This window comes from Lissotriton vulgaris, chromosome 7 (assembly GCF_964263255.1).
Source record: "Lissotriton vulgaris chromosome 7, aLisVul1.2, whole genome shotgun sequence".
Taxonomy (NCBI): Eukaryota; Metazoa; Chordata; class Amphibia; order Caudata; family Salamandridae; genus Lissotriton; species Lissotriton vulgaris.
Genome location: NC_141695.1, coordinates 1,204,276,079 through 1,204,295,356, shown reverse-complemented (window position 1 = coordinate 1,204,295,356; position 19,278 = coordinate 1,204,276,079). Strand labels below are relative to the sequence as shown.

General features: G+C 48.6%; 1 protein-coding gene across 1 annotated transcript in view; it reads right to left on the bottom strand.

Moving 5' to 3' along the window:
• Positions 1-19,278, bottom strand: part of MMP25 (matrix metallopeptidase 25) — a 157,961-nt gene that overhangs the window by 24,269 nt on the left and 114,414 nt on the right. Inside the window, exon 5 of the mRNA XM_086931713.1 lies at positions 8,312-8,488. Within this exon, the coding sequence (XP_086787839.1) occupies positions 8,312-8,488 (177 nt within the window). The remainder of the gene's footprint in view (positions 1-8,311; positions 8,489-19,278) is intronic.

Genomic DNA, 19,278 nt, shown 5'->3' with positions numbered 1-19,278 from the left:
TTCCCCTAACTTGGATTGACCACTGTGCAGTTCTGGTTGACATTCAGACAGGGAACAATACCCCTCAGCACACTAGCCCCTCCTCCACTAAGTGGTTCAGAGCCTGGAGTTGCATTGATCATCACCTCCTCAAAACACATATGCTATCCACTCAGTTTGATGCTACACCAGACCCTGAACTTGCTTCCACCTACTATTCATATTGGTTACACAATGCCTTCAGTGCCTTGATACCACTTAAAAACGCCTCCAAAAATAGGAACACCCCTTCCGCCCCTTGGTTCTCAGAGGTACTGATGCTAGAGAAACAACGTTGTAGGAACCTTGAAAGACGCTGGCATAGAAATTACGAAAACACTGAAAAAGTCCATTACAAGGAAGCAATGACCAAGCACAAACTCCTCATTATCTCTGAAAAAAGCAAATTCTACCTTCTACGAATAGAATCCGCCCAAGGCTCAGCGAAACAGCTATTCCAGGTAGTGACCAAGCTATCAGGGCAGCGGCGAACTCCTCAAACGACGCCACCCAATCTCTCTGCAACTCACTAGGTAGTTTCTTGCAAGAAAAGGTCAACTAAATACACGCCAACTTCTCAGTCCAAACTAGAATGGACAGCCAAACTGACAACCTCAACGAGAAAGGAACTACTTCTACTTTCTGGGAATTCAAACCGGTCTCACCACACCATATAAAACATTTAAATTCCACTATCAAGTCAGGCTCTCCCAATGACCCTTGCCCCCTTTCTACTCTGCAACAGATCCTGACCTAATCGCTCCTAACTCAGCAAACATATGCAATGCGATGTTTCTCACAGGTAATTATCCTTCCATCTGGAAAAAGGCTATCATCAAGCCTCTATTAAAGAAGCAATACCTTGATCCCGCAGAGACAAAAAACGACAGGCCCTTCACGTGCCTTCCATATGCAGCAAATCTTCAAAAAAATCATGAACACCCAGTTGGCCAAGTTCATTGACGATAACAACCTACTAGACCGAACACAATTTGGCTTCAGGAAGGGCCACGTTACCGAGACAGCCCTTATCAGGCATCTGACGAAATTAGGACAGTACTTGACCAGGGCGGGGCTGCTATCCTAGTGCTGCTGGACCTTTCGGCAGCTTTTGACATGGTTGATCATGCAACACTGATCCACTGTGTCTCAACCATCGGCATTAGACATAGGGCCAAAGACCTCATCTCATCCTTCATCTCCAATCGCACCCAGTTAGTAAGGCTTGGCGAATTTAATTCCTTAACATTTGCCCTCCCGTACAGTGTGCCACAAGGTTCTTCTCTGAGTCCGACCGTATTTAATATCTACGTGTCAGACCTGGCCAGGGTCTTCAAAGCCCACGGAATGGGTTTAACATCATATGCCGATGACACTCAACTGGTGCTTCCAGTACACGATGACGGAAAAATAGTCGCTGGCAGATTTCAGGAAGGAATACTAGCAATCAGTACATGGATGGCCAACAACTGTCTAAAATTAAACTCCGACAAGACGGAGGTGATGATCTTCTGCAACCTCTCCCCTAGCTGGTCCCCCACTTGGTGGCCAGCCAAATTGGGATCACCTGCGTCTCCCGTCAAAAAGGTCAGAAACCTTGTGTTATTTTTTACGACAAACTATCTTCCATTCACCACACTAACATAGTTCTCTCCTCGTCCTTCTACGTCCTTAGGATGGTAAAAAAAACTCCTGCCATTTCTCCCACCTAGTGCTGGCAAAACCCTCATCAGCACATTGGTAATGTCAAAAGTTGATTACTGTAATGGTCTCCTAATCAATGCCCAGTAAAAGGTCCTGCGCAAGCTACAACTGATACAGAACGCAGCCGCCAGGATTCTGTCAGGTACCCCCAAGTACAAGCCTATATCCAAGGTACTGCGCCAGCTCCACTGGCTACCCATAAGAAGTTGAACCAAATTCAAGGCACTATGCATTGCATATAAGGCCACTCGTAACACCGAACCTGAGTTCTTAAAAAACGGCCAATAGACTCTTTTGCTCTTCAGAAGCCAACCTTTTGACGGTCCCTCGAACCAAGAAAGCCTCATGGGGCGACAGACGATTTACTGTCGCTACTGCTAAATGGTGGAACACTCTCCCCCTCCACATTAAGTCCAGTCCCACCCTGCTAGTTTTTAGGAAACAGGTAAAAACCTGGCTTTTCGACCAATAGTCACCCGCCTTAGGCCGATTCATCACAGTCCGCAGCGCCGAGACACCCGTGGGGTTTGCACGCTCTATAAGTTGCTTAAAATAAATGGTAAGATAAGTGTTTAATGTTTCTGATAGTTTTCTGTGAATTGTGATGGAATGCACAAGTTACTACTTGTGTAACAATATATCTGTAAGAGACATTAGTTAGTGATAGATTCCTTACCTTAGAATATCCCCAGGCGTCAGACTGGATCCGGAAAGTTTTGCGCAGCAGTACCCTTGCGCGTCGGTAGGCGTCGTCTGCGGCTCCGCGTCCGTCGTCGGCGTCGTGGGTGCCGTGATGACGTCATCGGAGTACTTAGACGCCGCCTGCGCGTGCTGATGTCAGTTCTTAGCCACAGCTTTTCCGCGCCAGAAGCGCAGAGCCATGACAAAAACCGACACTGGTGCCAAGAAACTAGGGCCCTGAAAGGGGATGACCTTAACCCTAGATATTGGTTCGCAGAACGGGGAGGATGGGTGGGTCGGTAAGGAATCTATCACTAACTAATGTCTCTTACAGATATATCGTTACACAAGTAGTAACTTGTGCATCTGAAAGAGACACGTTAGTGATCGATTCCTTACCTTAGAATAGATACCCCAGCAATACCATCCCCGTGGTGGTGGGTCTGCGAACCAATATTTACACCAGAAAGTCCTGGAGAACGGAACGGCCGAAGTAGCCGTCCCTCCGGACTTGACTGTCCAGGCAGTAGTGCCTTGCAAACGTGTGCAACGAGGCCCACGTAGCTGCCTGGCAAATGTCCTGCAAGGGCGCACCTCGGCCAAAGGCAGTTGTAGTGGCCGTGGCTCGAGTGGAATGAGCCCTCAGCCCAACAGGGGGTTCCTTCTTAGCCAAGGAGTAACACGCCTGGATGCACATGATAATCCATTGAGAGATGGTCCGGTTGTGCACCGCTTTCCCTTTCTTAGCGCCCGCGTACCCAACAAAGAGTTTATCATCCACCCGGAACTGGCATGTGCGATCCAGATAGAACGAGAGCGCACGTTTTGGGTCCAGACGGTGGAGCCTCTCCTCCTCTCTCGAGGGGTGCGGAGGCGGAAAGAAGGTGGGCAATGTGATGGACTGCCCAATCTGGAAGGCCGTGACCACCTTAGGCAAGAAGGAGGGCCTAGTCCTCAAAACAACCTTGTCCGGATGGACTGAAAGGAAAGGAGGCTTACAAGAGAGAGCCTGGAGCTCACTCGCTCTCCTGGCAGAGGTGATGGCTACCAGGAAGGCAGTCTTCAAAGAAAGAAGGCGAAGAGGACAGTTGTGAAGTGGCTCAAAGGGAGCGCACATCAGAAATGTTAGAACCAGGTTCAAGTCCCACTGGGGCATCACGAAGGGAACAGGAGGAAAGGTATGAGTGATGCCCTTCAGGAATCGGTTTACGATAGGGGACTTGAACAAAGAAGGTTGGTCAGGCAGCCTCAGAAAAGCTGAAAGAGCCGAAAGATAGCCCTTGATAGTGCCCAGAGCAGAGCCCTGCTGGGCAAGAGAAAGAAGGAAGAGAAGAACCTCAGAGAGAGGGGCATTGAGGGGATCCACAGCCTTTGCTGTGCACCATGCCACAAATCTGTTCCATCTGCAGGCGTATACCGTCTTTGTGGAGGGACGCCTGGCTGCCAGAATGATGTTGCAAACTTCAGGAGGCAAGTCAAATGGCCTCAACTGTCGCCGCTCAATCTCCAAGCATGGAGGTGGAGACTGGACAGGTTCGGGTGGAGGACCGTCCCCTGCTGCTGCGACAGAAGGTCCTCCTGAAGAGGCAGACGAACCGGGGGATCGACTGACATATTGAGTAGCTCGGGATACCAGTACCTTCGTGCCCAGTCCGGAGCCACAAGGATGACTTGTGCCCTGTCGCGCTTGATCTTCTTCAGCACTCTGGGCAGAAGAGGTATAGGCGGAAAGGCGTACAACAGACCGCAGCTCCACTCGCGACGAAAAGCGTCTCCGAGCGAGCGCCGCCTTGGAAATTCCAATGCGCTGAACTGATGACATTGCGCGTTCTCTTCGGTGGCGAATAGATATAACCAAGGCTCTCCCCATCGCAGAAAGAGGCCTTGCGCCAAGTCCGAGTTCAGACGCCATTCGTGATCCATCAAGCACCGACGGCTGAGTTCGTCCGCCCTGGCGTTCAGAGAACCTGCCAGGTGTTGAACCACCAGAGTCACGCCCTGATGTTCCAGCCATTGCCAGAGACGCAGAGCCTCCTAGCAAAGGGTCCACGACACCACTCCGCCCTGTTTGTTGCAATACCACATGGCGGTGGTGTTGTCCGTGAACACCTGCACTACACTCCCTCGGACAGACGGGAGGAATGCTTTCAGTGCCAGACGAATCGCTCGCAGCTCCAACAGATTGATATGGAGCCGGGACTCCGCCGGAGACCAGAGTCCTCTGATCTCTGCCTCTCCCAAGTGGCCTCCCCAGCCCTGGATGGACGCGTCCGTCACAACTACGTGCTACGGTTGGGGAAGGGAGAGGGATCTGCCGTTGACCCAATCGCGGTCTGTGAGCCACCACTGCAGCTGTCTCGCAGTGCCCTCCGAGATCAGGACATGGTCGGACAGGTTGCCCCGGTGCTGGGCCCACTGAAACTTCAGGTCCCACTGCAGAGCCCGCATCCGCCACCGTGCGTGATGCACCAGAAGGATGCAGGAGGCCATCAGCCCCAGAAGCCGCAGCGTCAACCTGACCGAAACCCAGGATAACGGCCCGAAGATCGGAATCAGAGCCTGTATATCCCGAACCCGCTGTTCGGGCGGGTAAACCCGAAACTGCGCTGAGTCGAGAACCGCTCCGATGAAAAGGAGCTTCTGAGAGGGGCACAGGTGTGACTTCGGCACATTGATGGAAAATCCCAGCTGGTGCAGGAGATCCGCCGTAGTCTGGAGGTGGCTGATGACTGGCTGGGGCGAGCCCGCCTTCAACAACCAGTCGTCTAGGTAGGGGAAGACTGAGACCCCTAACCTGCGCAGATGAGCTGCGACCACCGCCATCACCTTCATGAACACCCGTGGGGCACTAGTAAGGCCGAAGGGGAGCACAGTAAACTGAAAGTGCTCGAGGCCTACCGTGAACCGCAGGTAACGCCGGTGAGCCGGCAGGACGGGGATGTGGAAATATGCGTCCTGCAAGTCCAACGCTACCATCCAGTCTCCTGGGTCTAGGGCAGCCAAGACCTGAGCCAGTGTCAGCATTTTGAACTTCCCCTTCCGGAGGAAGCCGTTGACGTTCCTCAGATCCAAGATAGGGCGTAGGCCCCCTTTGCCCTTCTTGGGTACCAGGAAGTAGTGGGAGTAGCAACCACGTCCTACTTCTGGCCCAGGAACGCGTTCGATGGCCCCCTTGGCCAAGAGGGCCGACACTTCCTCCTGCAGGAGCCGCAAGTGATCCCCCGATACGTGGTGGTGTTGCGGTGGCATGGCTTGAGGGGTCGTCTCGAAGGGGAGGGAGTAGCCCCTTCGGACGATCTGCAGCACCCACCTGTCCGAAGTGACTGTGCGCCAATGAGAGTGGTGATGGGGAACCCTGCCTCCCACTGGCGTCACATGGGGCGAAAAGCACGGACTAGGAGGGTTTAGAGGCGGATGCTGCGGGGGCAGGTGTGGACTGGCTCCGCTTGTTTCCCCGACCGCCTCCACGGTGGTTTCCACGGCCGCCGCCGCGCTGGACGACAGTTTGCGGCGAGTGGCTGGCGGCACGTGTGGGGGCGCCCCTTCCTTGGCCACGAAAGGAGCGAAAGGCACCCATTTGCTGGCGCGGGCCGAGAGGCCCAAGGACTTGGCCGTAGCCCTGGAGTCCTTAAAGCGCTCAAGCGCGTGGTCTGCCTTGTCGCCAAAGAGGCGACGGCCATCGAACGGCATGTCCATGAGTGTATTTTGGACATCTGCCGAGAAGTTGGCGGATCTCAGCCAGGCGTGGCGTCGTATCGCCACCGTCGTAGCCATCGCTCTGCCCAGCGAGTCAGTAGTATCCAGTCCGCACCTGATTGAATACTTTGCTGCGTCCCGGCCCTCCACTAGGGCTTGGCCGAGTTTGGCCCGTACCTCCAACGGACACTCTGGCAGCACTTCCGCCACCGTTTCCCACAGAGAGTGGGTGTAACGGCCCAAGAGGCATGCGGTGTTGGAAGACCGCAGTCCCAAGCTAAGGGACGAGAATACCTTCTTGCCATAGGCCTCGTACCTCTTGGATTCCCGATCGGGGGGAGCCGTCGGGAGTTAGAGGCCTGGATAACCAGACTCTCGGGGGTGGGGTGGGTGGACAGGAAACATGGGTCGCCCGGGGCTGGGCGGTGGCGTCTGGCCACGTTCCTATCTACAGGCGAACCTGTAGCGGGCCTGGACCAAGTGCCCAAAAGAACGTCCGTCAAGGCCTCATTAAACGGCAGCAGAGGCTCCATGGAGCATGACTGCGGCTTAAGGACCTCAGTGAGGAGGTTAGTCCTCACGGCCGCGACGGGGAGCTCAAGGCCCAAGGCCTTAGCAGCCCTCATCAACACCACACCATAAGTAGCACCCTCCTCCGAAGCCACGGTAGCAGGAGAGACAAATCCAGTGTCTGGAGAGGTGTCCAGGCCACTGGCCTCCCCAAGGTCTTCTGTCCAGTCCATGTTAAACTGACACTCCCTGGTCAGAGGGTCCTCAGACCCCTCCCAATTCTCCTCTTCCCCCATCTCCTGAGATTCAGGGTCGTAAGTGAATGGGGTCGGTTCATAGAGACTAAACTCCCCCAACGGCGTCGAGAACGACGCCGATAGGCGTCGTCCCGACGTCGGACCCGATTGAGAGGAGGCATCGGGGACGGCGCCACCCGAGGACGACGCCGGAGGGGACACCACACGGACCGACGTCGGGGGGGTCGTAAGGTCCACCGGTGACGATCCATCGCCCGAGGAGGGTCCAGCGGCGCCCTGAGGCGCCGGGCCCAAAGGCGCCGACGACGCCGGGGCCGCTGTACCCTGCGGCGCCGGGCCCGAGGGCACCGGCGGTGTCGGGATCGTGGAGCCCCGCGGTGCCGGGCCCGAAGGCGCCGGCGGCGTCGAGGCCGAAGCACCCGGCGGCGTCGGGGTCGTAGCCCCCGACCCACTAGGGCCCCCAGACGGGTTCACTGGGCCCGAAGGCGCCGCGGAACCCGTCGGAGGAGAAAGGGACCTCATGGCCATGAGGAAACGCTCGATCTCCGGCGTCGCGTTCAGCCCAGGGACCGGGGGTTATGGGGCCGAACGCGGCGCCCGCGACTCCCGAGGAGCCGCGTGGGCGGTGTCACCCGAACCCCCGGCCGCATCGCGCGAGTGTCGGGGGGAGCCAGAAGAGCGATGATGTCTCTTCGACTTCTTATGCTTCTTACCTGACGACTTGGACCCGGAGGAGTGGCGCCGACTCCCGGACCTGTCCCTCGACCTCCCGTGGGACCGGGACCGGGACCTCACACGGCGCGGGGCCGACTGGCGGATTTCGAGTCGCCTGCGGGACCGCTCCCGCCTGGCCTTCCTCGAAAGGGCCCGACAGTCGGAGCAGGCCTCGTCGTCATGGTCGACGCCCAAACACATCAGGCACAAGCGGTGGGGATCCGTGACCGACATGGTACGGTCGCACTCGTCGCAATGCTTGAATCCGGGCATCCCTAACCGCACCGTCGGAGTCGTAAGACTTCGAAATGGATCAAAAGATCTCAAAAGTTTAGTCAAAAAGTGACTAGGGAACTGCTCTTTCCAGATCTGCGCTGGCTGGCGCGGAAAAAAGAAGAACTGACGTCAGCACGCGGAGGCGGCGTCTAAGTACTCCGACGACGTCATCACGGCGCCCACGACGCCGACGACGGACGCGGAGCCGCAGACGACGCCTACCGACGCGCAAGGGTACTGCTACGCAAAACTTTCCGGATCCAGTCTGACGCCTGGGGATATTCTAAGGTAAGGAATCTATCACTAACGTGTCTCTTTCAGATTTAATGATTGTGCAAATTAGTATTTTTTTAATAACTTGAATATAATGTTTGTATGTAATGTGGTTTTACTGTATATGTAATGGCTGTTTTAAGGTGAATAAACATAAATCTGCTATTAATTTGTTCACTCACCGTAGAGCTGCTCAATGCCATAGACGTCATCTGGGGGTAGCTGGTACTTGATGGGATCTCCCACTGGGCCCTGGTAGTATGGCTTCATGATGGAGTCCTCAGCCGAGGAATGCGCCAGGCCCAAGGCATGACCAAACTCATGTACAGCCACTGCAAACAGGTCGGTTCCCTGATCCTCTGAAAGAAGGAAATGCAATGTGTCAATCTATTTAAGATGTGAAACAAAGGTAGCTGTCACCCCAGGCAATAAATCAACAAGAGAAATAAAGACAAGCACACCAGAATAAACATCGACCTGTATTTTGAGCTTTAACTGATCAAACACATCAGTCAAGCTCAAAGCTAAACAGTGAAGACTTCATTTACTCAGAGCTTTGAGTAAGGCCACTAGAATGTTGCTGTGCCATAACAAGTACCACTCAAAATACAATAGTATATAAGGGAGTGTGATTAACACCTCATGGTCCTGTTCAGCTTAGAGAATCTCCCAATGCTGTTCTAGGATACAGCCAGAGACTTGATGTTATGGTTGGCTCGGAGTTTTAAAAATGTTTCAACCCTTAGGCCCTAATTATAATGCTGATAGGACGAGTGTCCGACCAACATCGTTGTGGTAATGGGACCGTCCGACAAGGAGTCGGAGGTTCAATCCGCCGCATTACGATGCGATCGCCAGCGCATCGGTTGGAAACATGCCCTTTATTATTGCGGCATTTGCTGGCTGTCGCAAAAGGGCCAGAGCACAAGACGCAATGATAAAGCGGATATAAAAAAAGGTGCATGGATGTTTGAGGGGCATAGCGGAGGCCACTGAGGGACTGGGGCCCTGCTAAGAGCCCCCAAAGTCAGTTTCCGACAGCCTTTCTATGGTGGTCGGACCGCCATGGAACGACTGTATGAAATGGAATTGTAAACCCTACGTCAGTGCTTAAGCAAGCACCACCCCATTGTAGGGTATTACTTTCCGACCGCTGCCACAACTGGCTCCTTGAGCACACTGGAGAAGCAGAGGTTGGTCTGCATAGCTTGATGTCGGTTGGTTGGACCGCAACGTCCGACTGACATCAGAATGAGGGCCTTATTGTTACTTTGCTTTTTTAGGTCTCACCTATAGATGTTTTTAACTGTATGTTGTCAAATCACCCTTGACTTCCAACAATACATAGAGTGGGCTTTGGGTCAGACCCTTGCTTAAGACTGGATGCTGTTTTGTTCGAGGCTCCTGATTCAATGGCTTCCCCCCATTGTTGTTTTTGTCCTGCCCATGAAGCATAGGGTCTTAATCACCTTCTTTTGGATCAGTTGCATCCTTCCACTGCTCATATCAGGGAGCTTCTTAACTTCATTTATGTTTTAGCACTGTCTGGATGATTTTTAACATTTTGTTTCATTTCTTTTGCGAGTGCATATCATTGCACACATCAACTGGGCCACTCACTTCTGTATTTGCGTGGCATTTCAATGCATATTTTATTTCTTAATTTGTCATTCCAAAAAGGACGTCCAACCATCTTGGAGCAGTAAATTATTAATATCTTTTCAACAAAAAATGTTGCAAGATGGTGACCATGAGCATGTATGCATACGCCTGAGCATACACCAGTGGCCATTTTGGGATGATGTGCGTTAAACTTTGACAGAATGATTCCATGAAGGCTTCCCTTGCTTGCGCTTATGTACACAAAGTTCTGGCATGATATTGACCTGTTAGGGCCTCATTTTGAGTTTAAATGAGCATTGGCACTGCAAAACTCTGCAGGGTTCTTAGTTCACCGAGCCTGCAGATCTTTCGCCTTAGAAAGCACAAAGTTCCCGGCAGCAGAGCCGCAGTAGATTCCGCCCTTGGAGACCTTTGATGGCACCTCCCCGCAGGGTCACATAGCTAACATTTTTTAGGACAGTCCTGCTGATGGACATTGTTCCTTTTTCATACTACAAGGAAAAGTGTGCTGGTGCTGAACAGGAAACAATAGAAATGACCCCCTCATGAGCAGCTGCTGCTCCAGTTCTTGGTCTGAAAGCAGTGTGATCCCTGCCAGGCAGGCAGGACTTTACAACAGGGCAGGCGGCCTCTTCCAGGGAATCGCAGCCCATAGACTCTGCTGACCGGGGGCGGCTGCAAAGCTCTCAATCTGAACAACTGATAGTGATCACCTCATATTAGAAGGTGACCACTGCCTTTCAGATAATCACAATTTTCATCAGCATTGCCATAAACACATGATCCCACTGCTGCTGAGTGATCGATGTTAGTCATGTCAGTCACTGTAGCGCGGAACGTGTGTTAGTTAAACATACGTTCTCAAAAGTAGTACCAAGCAAGCAAGTTCCCCTCACTACCCAACCCCTGCTGGATGTCAGAGGAAATCCGTCAATGACAGTAAATATGTGGAGAACGCTAATCTACACAAGTTCTTGATGACGCACTCATCTCTATGATCAGCTATTATGCAGCGCTACTGCGGTGTGCTAGAACAAATTCAGTCTAGTGCAACATTGACCACAAAGCTGCAGGAGTGGAGGGCTCTACCATGTATCACACGTCTGGAAAGATGCTGTTAGAAACTTACAGGCCCACAAGGTGAACAGATATTCCAGGCCTATTTATCGGAGTTGGGAGACTCAAAAGAATTCCAGCATACTAAAGGAAAAGTCTGCTGCTCAGTTCCCCAGCATTGAATTGTTGAACACATCTGGAACCCTCCATTGCCCATGTCAAGATAGTGCTTAGGGACACATATACCTCCTTGCAATCAAGAATTTGAGCAATGAATATTGACTTGATCTGGCATACAATGATCTACAGAATTTAGGAGAGCACAACTTGTGCATTCCAAACTGAAGATGTCAGGAGTCCAGCTAAGGTAATCTCTGATTTACAAGAGAAAATAAATGCTTGAACATCAATCTGAGAACCCAGAGCGACAACTTCACCTTACAAATGTCCATGTGGTGAGCCTGCCCAAGGGAGTTGAGGGATGCAGTGTCAAAGGTTTTGTAGAGAACTAGGTTCAGAATCTTCTCCTCCTTTAAAGCTCATTTTTAGGGTTTCCTTGCCCATGCTAGGTATGGGGAAGCCTGGAATGTCAGGGATCTTAATCAACACAAAGCAAAAGTTCAAATTACTGCCATAGAAGATCACTGGCCCTCTGCAGTGGGACCATAAAACTCCTCCGATGCACACCACGCTAAGGGAGGAGGAAACACTGGTACAGAGCTCCATGCTTTAGTTGATATCTACATATGATTAGCAGACGTGATTCCCCTTTGAAAATCCAGGTGGTTGAGGTATTTGTATTTGTTGTTCTCCCCTGAAGGCATAAGTTGTCGATACATGCTTTTACCATGCTCACACGGCATTGCACCAGGCATGCTGAAGAACTTGGTTTAAAGTTGACACATTGGCACGCTGCAAGACAACTTGGTGAGCTGCACTGCATCAAATGGAGTGGGCGGGAAGGAACCATATCTACCAAGATATGGCACATTCCTGCTCTCTCCCTGCGCTGGTGCACCATGTGCTGTCTAATGTCAACGCAGGCAGGATTGTTTTTGTACAGGGAGGGACATCTGCCTGCGCAAATACAATCCGTAGAAGCATTTTCCTCTTTCTAAGTGTGCTGCAGAATGCAATACACATAGAAAGAAGAAACAATGAGGAGAAATAAAGATATTTCTCCTCGTTGCACCTCTATCGGGAAGGTGCACAATTGTGACACATTTCCATGTTTACTTGTCTTGGTAACTCTGGGAATGAGTCAAAAAGCATGGGGGGATGCATGAGAACTCCCACCCTCCACCCATGTAATGCCTTCTCGCCACGGAGTAACACAAGGCAGCGACTTGCACTGCATTGCGTTACTCTGGATTTATCAAGCTACGCAGGGCCACACATGGGGGCTTTGCCATGGCTTGATAAATCTGACTTAAGGATTGCATAGCCCTTGCATGATCTTTGTGATGCAAGTGCAACCCAATCCTCCAATTAATCTGGCCCCGGGTTGCAATGATAGATGTTGTTCTTAGGCGAAACATAGGAAGGGCTTGGTCTATCAGAGGATGTGAGTGGTATGGCCCTGAACTGTTATTTGTTTAGCCTGTTTCCTGAGAAATATTGGCATTGGACCCCTGCTTTCTGCCTGACCCAGCATACCACCTGAGAAGTGGTATGTCATCACCCCATAGCGGGCACTAGGTAAAGGAGGAAACCTGTTGAAATGGCTCACAGGTTGGAGCTTACAATTGTTCAACCCAATTTTCAATGGAATTTATGCAACACTTTTGGTTACTACTTTGTAGCAAGGGATGGTTGAGAATAGTGGATTCTTATGTATGGCTCAATTGGTCCAAGGGACCTCGGTCGTATCTGAGCACCCTTGGAATTGACTGATAGGTGAGATGGAAAAAATGTGTTTGTGTGTTTGTATTTATATAGCGCCTTCTACCCTGAGGTCTCGTAGCGCTGTATTCATACCGCTGTGGAACCCTTCCTGGCTTCCCTGTGAAATGTCCACTCCTGGGCACCCCCAAGGTGAAGCCAGGCATCCAAACGCTGCTGGGGCCGTTGTGGAGATTAAGCAAGCTATTGCCCAGAGTCACAGAGTGGGACCCATGATTAGACTAGGCACCGAGGCGAGAATTATCAGGTCCGAGGAAATTGAGTCCTAGAGCCGCCGAGGTGGGAATTGAACCCTGGTCCCGGGCCAGACCCCTGCATCAGGGTCTGCCTCTCTAACCATTGAGCCACGCTTAGGGCTTTGGATTTAGTGCAAAGTCTATATGTTCTTTAGACCCTAAACTCTACAAATATGTTTTATTCTGGTTTGAGGGCTTCAATGTTAGCTCTTATCATAAATTGTTTTGATATGGGTTTACACTATCTTTGATCAGTTAGAGATTGACGTGAACGTAGTATAATTTCTTTTGCATATGACGGTGACATGTACTGTCATAAAATGAATAAAACATTGCAATGTATGTTAAATGCATGTATGTAGTGTGGTTTGTACTATTTTCTTGCACTGATTTCAACTATTAAAAAATTGCCATATAGACGGCATTTTCATAAATAACAAAATGAAGCCAGTTATCACCGGCACAGAGGCTTGTTAACCATTTAGAACCACAGCTTGACGACCTTCAGGATCATCCCCAAATCTGTTGTATGACTATGGCAACCACCTCACTAAAGGACATTGTTTGAGTCCTGGACTGTTGTGTTTTCCTTTCTTTGATTTGAACGAATTAGGCTAATTAGAGTACATTTGAGATCAATGATTTGCAGACGAAAAGTTCAGTACTGCCTACAGTGTTGTAGTGACCTGAGTCAGGTGGTCACGCAAAGGAAACCTGCGAAAACACACAGTGCTACATTTCCCTTATGGCTAGGATTGCACTAAGTAGGAAAATCCAATAGAACAATTCCACAAGCACTTGTCACCATGAAATTACACACACGAATGTGTGAATACCAACCCAAAATATGTTTCTTAATATTTAAATTAAAAAATTCCACCTAAAGTATAACATTAACATATTTTCATTATGTAACAAAAATATGTTAAGTTATGTGTAGAATTAATGAACATTACATTGCATGAATGTTTACATTTATAAAAAGGCTATTAACATATTTTATAATAAACGAATATATTATTTTCTTAACATCAAATGAAATGTATATGTAAAAACTGAAAATAAGTTAATTTAATTTAATATTGGTTTCGATGGAATATTCCCTTTGGGAGGATGTTGCAGTACTGGTCGTTGGCAATGTACGGTACTGAACTTACTCCAGATCATAGCTGGAGTACATTTATGACTGTTGTGGGTCATTTGGCTGTAAATACTATACAAGTGCGGTTTGTGAATAGCAGTGGGATTACTTTTTTGTGAGTGTGTGAATGTCGCACCATAAAACCCTTCCTAGTCTTTGAATATGCCCTCCTTCCTCCTCCCTAAAGAGTGCCCTTGTGGTACACTGGACACAGGCACCCACTTTTTGAGTCCCAGGGCACTTAAGTATTACATAAGGCGCCACAGATGCTTGTAATGCCCCTTCCATATTATGTATTGCTCTTGTGCAATATGCGCACTGGTGAGAAATCCAAGTGGGTGTTGCCTCACATAGAGGAGTGACCCCTGCAGAAGACGTCAAGAGGCACCCTAATTGTGCACCACAAATGAATCCGTGCACACTGACATATAAGTCACACAGACTGCTGTTTGATGAACTGAGATTGTTATGGCTACACCTCACAGGCTTCCTGGCTTCAGGCGTGCGGAGGAAGAGAACAGGAGTTCGCCAAGCTCTATAAAGCACAAAGTCATCTCCCGCGGACGGGACAAGGACAAAGACTGCTGTTTGCTGGCCTGGGAGCATTTGGACTACAGCTTCCAGGCTTCAGAGGGGCTTCAGAGAAGAACAAGAACCCGCCAAGCACTATAAAGCGTTCTTTCATCTCCCACCACATGGGTCACATGGACTGCTGTTTTTTGGCCGGGCGGGTTTCAACTACACTTCCTCTTCTTCAGAGAGACAATGGAGGAGGACAAGAGCCCGCCAAGCCCTATAAAGCTCCCTGTCATCCCCCCTTTGTGGAACATGAGCGGGACAAGACCGGGCTTGTCTGTGCCCCGAAGAGTCTGGCTAACTCCTTTTTAGGTCTTGCCTGCGTTGCAGCGCATGCGCTGCTCGCTGGCGAGACGTTTTGTGAGAGAGGGATTTCAGAAAAGGGATTAAGCCCTCCCCTCCATTCCATAGGCTAGAGTCACCGTTTAGGCTAAACGGTGGCCTGCCATTGGAAATGAGGGTTTTTTGTGGACGCTCTTTCGCCTCCGAACCGACTGGGTCACCTGCTTTGCTTCTGTCGCAAATCACTGTCTTATTTTTATAGCCCCATAATGCTAAGAGATCGATGCTTGTCGTTTACAGTCTAGAAGTGAACGTACTGTGTCTGCTGGGGCACATGCTCTCAAGCCTAGCCTCTCTCGCTCCTGCAATGCTGGAGCAGTGCAGGAGCTTGTTTCATGAGTGTGTGTGTACTGTAGCTGCAGTGGTTTGTGGTGGGCGTTCTTTGCCGTTTCGTCTTCCATCAGTGGGTGTTTCACCCTGGAGGCCTGTCTAAGTCGCGTGACATAAAACCTAGGGGTTTCCAGTGGATTCAGCCCTTCAGGCCCATTGTCTCTACTTCTAGGAATTCCATTCAGTTAAAACATGCTTTCAGAAACTTGAGCGCCTCAGTCATGTCCCCCCCACTCCTCCTTTCAGCGAGGATCTGCGCGTTTAGATACTGCTGCCTCCCAGCGCGTGTGTTGTATAAACATGCAGTCGTGTCCTGTCTCTAGGCTGCTGTGATCTTTTCTTTAGCTGTTTGTCCTGGGATATTGGGCATCTCCTCCTCACATATCGAGCTATGGATCTCCTAACTGCAAGTTATTGTTCCGGTCCAGCCTAAGGGGATAATCTATCAGTGCTCCTTGTGCGAAGCCAGTGACGCAAACTCATGGATTAATGCATAGGTCTGTGTGAAACATAAAGCGCGTACTTTTGATTCCTCTCACCCACTCATTCTTTCAATGGGGGGCAGTGAGTACCATTAAGCTGAGTAATAATAACACCAGCCATCGGCACCTAGAGCTTATTCATTTATGTAGTGTGTGCTATAAAATGCATTAATATATGTGATTGTATAATGTGAAACAAAATAATAAAATGTACCTGTTTTACCTGTAGAACAGAGGAACGACTAACTCCAGGAAACGTTCTTTATGGACATTAGCAAAGGAATATTGACCTTTCAACCGGGTTGATCTCAGAACCAACAAACATTTGCAATAGGTCTCGAATTTACGCGAGTCTGAGCTATTGACATTGCAAATTACAATGCCTTTTATTTTTGTTTTTGTTTTTAAGACATAAATAAAAGGCTTTGTCATTTACAATGCCAATAGCTTAAAGTTGCATAAATGCGAGACCTATTGCATTGCAAATGCTTGTTTAACCAGTGCTGTGGGAGTTTTAAATGAACACAGAAGAATAGGAATTAGGTTGCATAAACAGAAATCCCCTGGGTCCTTCCTATGTTGAATTTGTTAACAATGTTTACCCTGTAACCACGGGCAGTGGTGCTCATTAACAATAGAGACAGATGTACAGGATCCCACCCCACCCGTTTTATAGAAAAAAGACTAAATGTACCAACAGCCCAAATATCTTTAAATTATCACATTTGTTCTCTTTTGAGTAAGGGCACAAAGCCCGCTAGTAAAGACTGTAGTTTTAAAAAAGCAGATAAATCCCCAATTAACCAAACATCTACCATTCCCCCTTAGGATGCTTTAGGGGCTCTATTTGAGGGTTTATTTGAACAAATATAGAAGGTTAACACTCATCGAGAAATCAGTGGGCCACTTGGTTTCAGTAGCGAAAGGTCTTTCTCAAAATCAAAAGGCAGATTTATGAGAAAGTGGCCCAGTGCATTCCGCAGGCCATTTGACTGCGTCACACTGAGTCACTTTCAGAGCACAGGAGATGCGACATATTTACAATAATATGTTGCATAATGTGCTCTCCCCTGTGCTGGTGCACAAACAGCTGCCATGCGCTGGCGCAGGCACCCTTGCACCATGGTGCGAGGATGCCTGCGTCATGGGGAGATAGTTTCACAAAAACAATCACTACAGGAATTTTCCTCTTTCAAAGCGTGCTGTAGAATGCAGCACGCATTGAAAGAGGAAAAAACCGAGTAGAAATGAAAACATTTCTCCTTGTTGCACCTCGCTACGCCACCCTTAGGGTGGCGTAGCATACTGACACATTTCCAGATTCATGATTCCTCGTAAATCTGGAAATGTGTCTGTTTCCTTGGGTGTTGCGTGGGTACACCCACAGCAACACCCATGGACCGCCCCTTTCACGCAAAGTGCATCGTGTCAAGGGGCCATATTTACAAGGACAGGAAAAGTCACGCAGGGTGGCTTTTCCTGTCCTTGTAAATATGCAGCAGTGAAATATGCCACCAGTACATCACAAAAAGTGACGTACTGGTGGCGCAGGGGGCTTGTAAATCTGCCCCCCCCCCATTTGTAAATCTACCCTCTCTTACATCAGGGTCCAAGTCAGGTTGCCTGTGGTCTAAGCTGTGATTCACTTCCAATACTCACCATTAACCCCTTTCCCACCTATTCCAATGGTAACACGACTGAAACAAAATCTAGTCTCACTTTAAGCTGCTTAGGATCCAATCGTCTTCCTAACCCTCTATGCCACCAGGTACACCAGCTGAAAATAAATCCTCAACGCTAAGGATATCATTCCACTTCTTCCGTCCGCTCCCCCAAACTCCTTTTTAATAGTTTCCACCTAGGGCAACCCCACTTTTTTAAAATTCTTGCAGATATTCCACTTTTGGGTGGTTGCGTCAACCTGTATGAAAATATTATAATGGTTAGACGTTGCACCATGGATACAGAGTAGTCCAAAGCTCTGGCAAGGGGACTGTATTATCATCAATTTTAGAGAGGCCCAACTGGCAGATTACACACTTTATAACTTACACTGACATCAGCCTCCTAGAAAGAGAGAGTTTAAGAGCTTCCACTTGTTTTTTTATGAACCTTCTAAACACAATTTATTATTTTTAGACATTTGAGCTAAGCTGAAAGGTATAGCTTTGCATGGCTTCACCTACTCCGCTTCATTGTCAAATAGGTTCGATCCTTCGGACACAGTGAATTCTGACACTCGACTGCCATTGACTGGTTCCCCCAATGTGAGCATATAGCTTCTACTGCTAATGTAAACATTCTCTCCTGAAATATTGCCGGCTTATCATCCAAACAGGATAACCTAGCCTGGACTTCCTTTGATATTGTCTCTTTACAAGCTACTTGGTACACCTCCACGTTTTCTTTGTCTGGTTATACTTCATTTGCAATCTCAGCAACATCTAATAGCTCTGAAAGTGCGAAGGATGTTTTTTTTTTTAACTTTGATATCAGTGACTCTTAATTGTATTACTCCACCCTAGACACCAAATCTGCTAGCTGCTAACAGTTGGGCTTCAATTTAGTAATAAACACAATTTACTGGTGGGGTATCTCTAGCATAATTGTTTTAGTAAAAATATGTACTGTCATATTAAATCATTATCTATTTTTTGATGAATTGAAATCTAATTTTAATTATTCAATGTCCCTATAGATTAAAGGGGATTTTAATCTACCTACATATGTGTCATGAAATATGTTTTCTTAATTTCAAATCTGATCAGTTTATGTTTTGCAAATCATTCTGTTTTTAGCATGATTAACATGTGTCTCCTTTGAACTATGGACTGGCCACTGGCCTTGCTGTTTGTAATTTGGATGCCCATTCCTTGTGCAGGTTCTCATGCACACATGTGCCTCCTTTGAACTATGGACTGGCCACTGGCCTTGCTCTTTGACATGGCGAAGCCCTGAACACTTTACTAAATGGTTTTAATTTATTGAACTCAAATGAGTTCATCATTGCAGAGAAAGCTTTAGTTCCCACTTTTGTAGGGAGAGATGGTGCTAACACCATTGATGACATTTCTGTGACATTCAGTTGTAAATTTTTAAAAATAATGATAATGCCATTAGTGATCATAATTCCCCTTTTATTGCTCTTGTTTGCACTAATCTTATAGTGGATAGCATTTTTTCTTAAAGGCCGTAGAATTTGTTGTGAACGTTTAAACCCAAACTCCTTGTTTATTAATTAGTTATTTAGTTGCATTAAAGCAGGGTTTTGTTGTCTAGATGGAGAAGCTGATTACAAATTCCATTTTAGTCTTTTTTTGTACTATATCAACTATTATCAAACAGCTACTGACTTCGACTATTAACAGAAATATTATTAGAACTAATGACTCGTTTGTCACTACATATTCTCAATCATACAAAATTCTTTATTTTGAATTAAAGCTCCCTCAAGACAAACA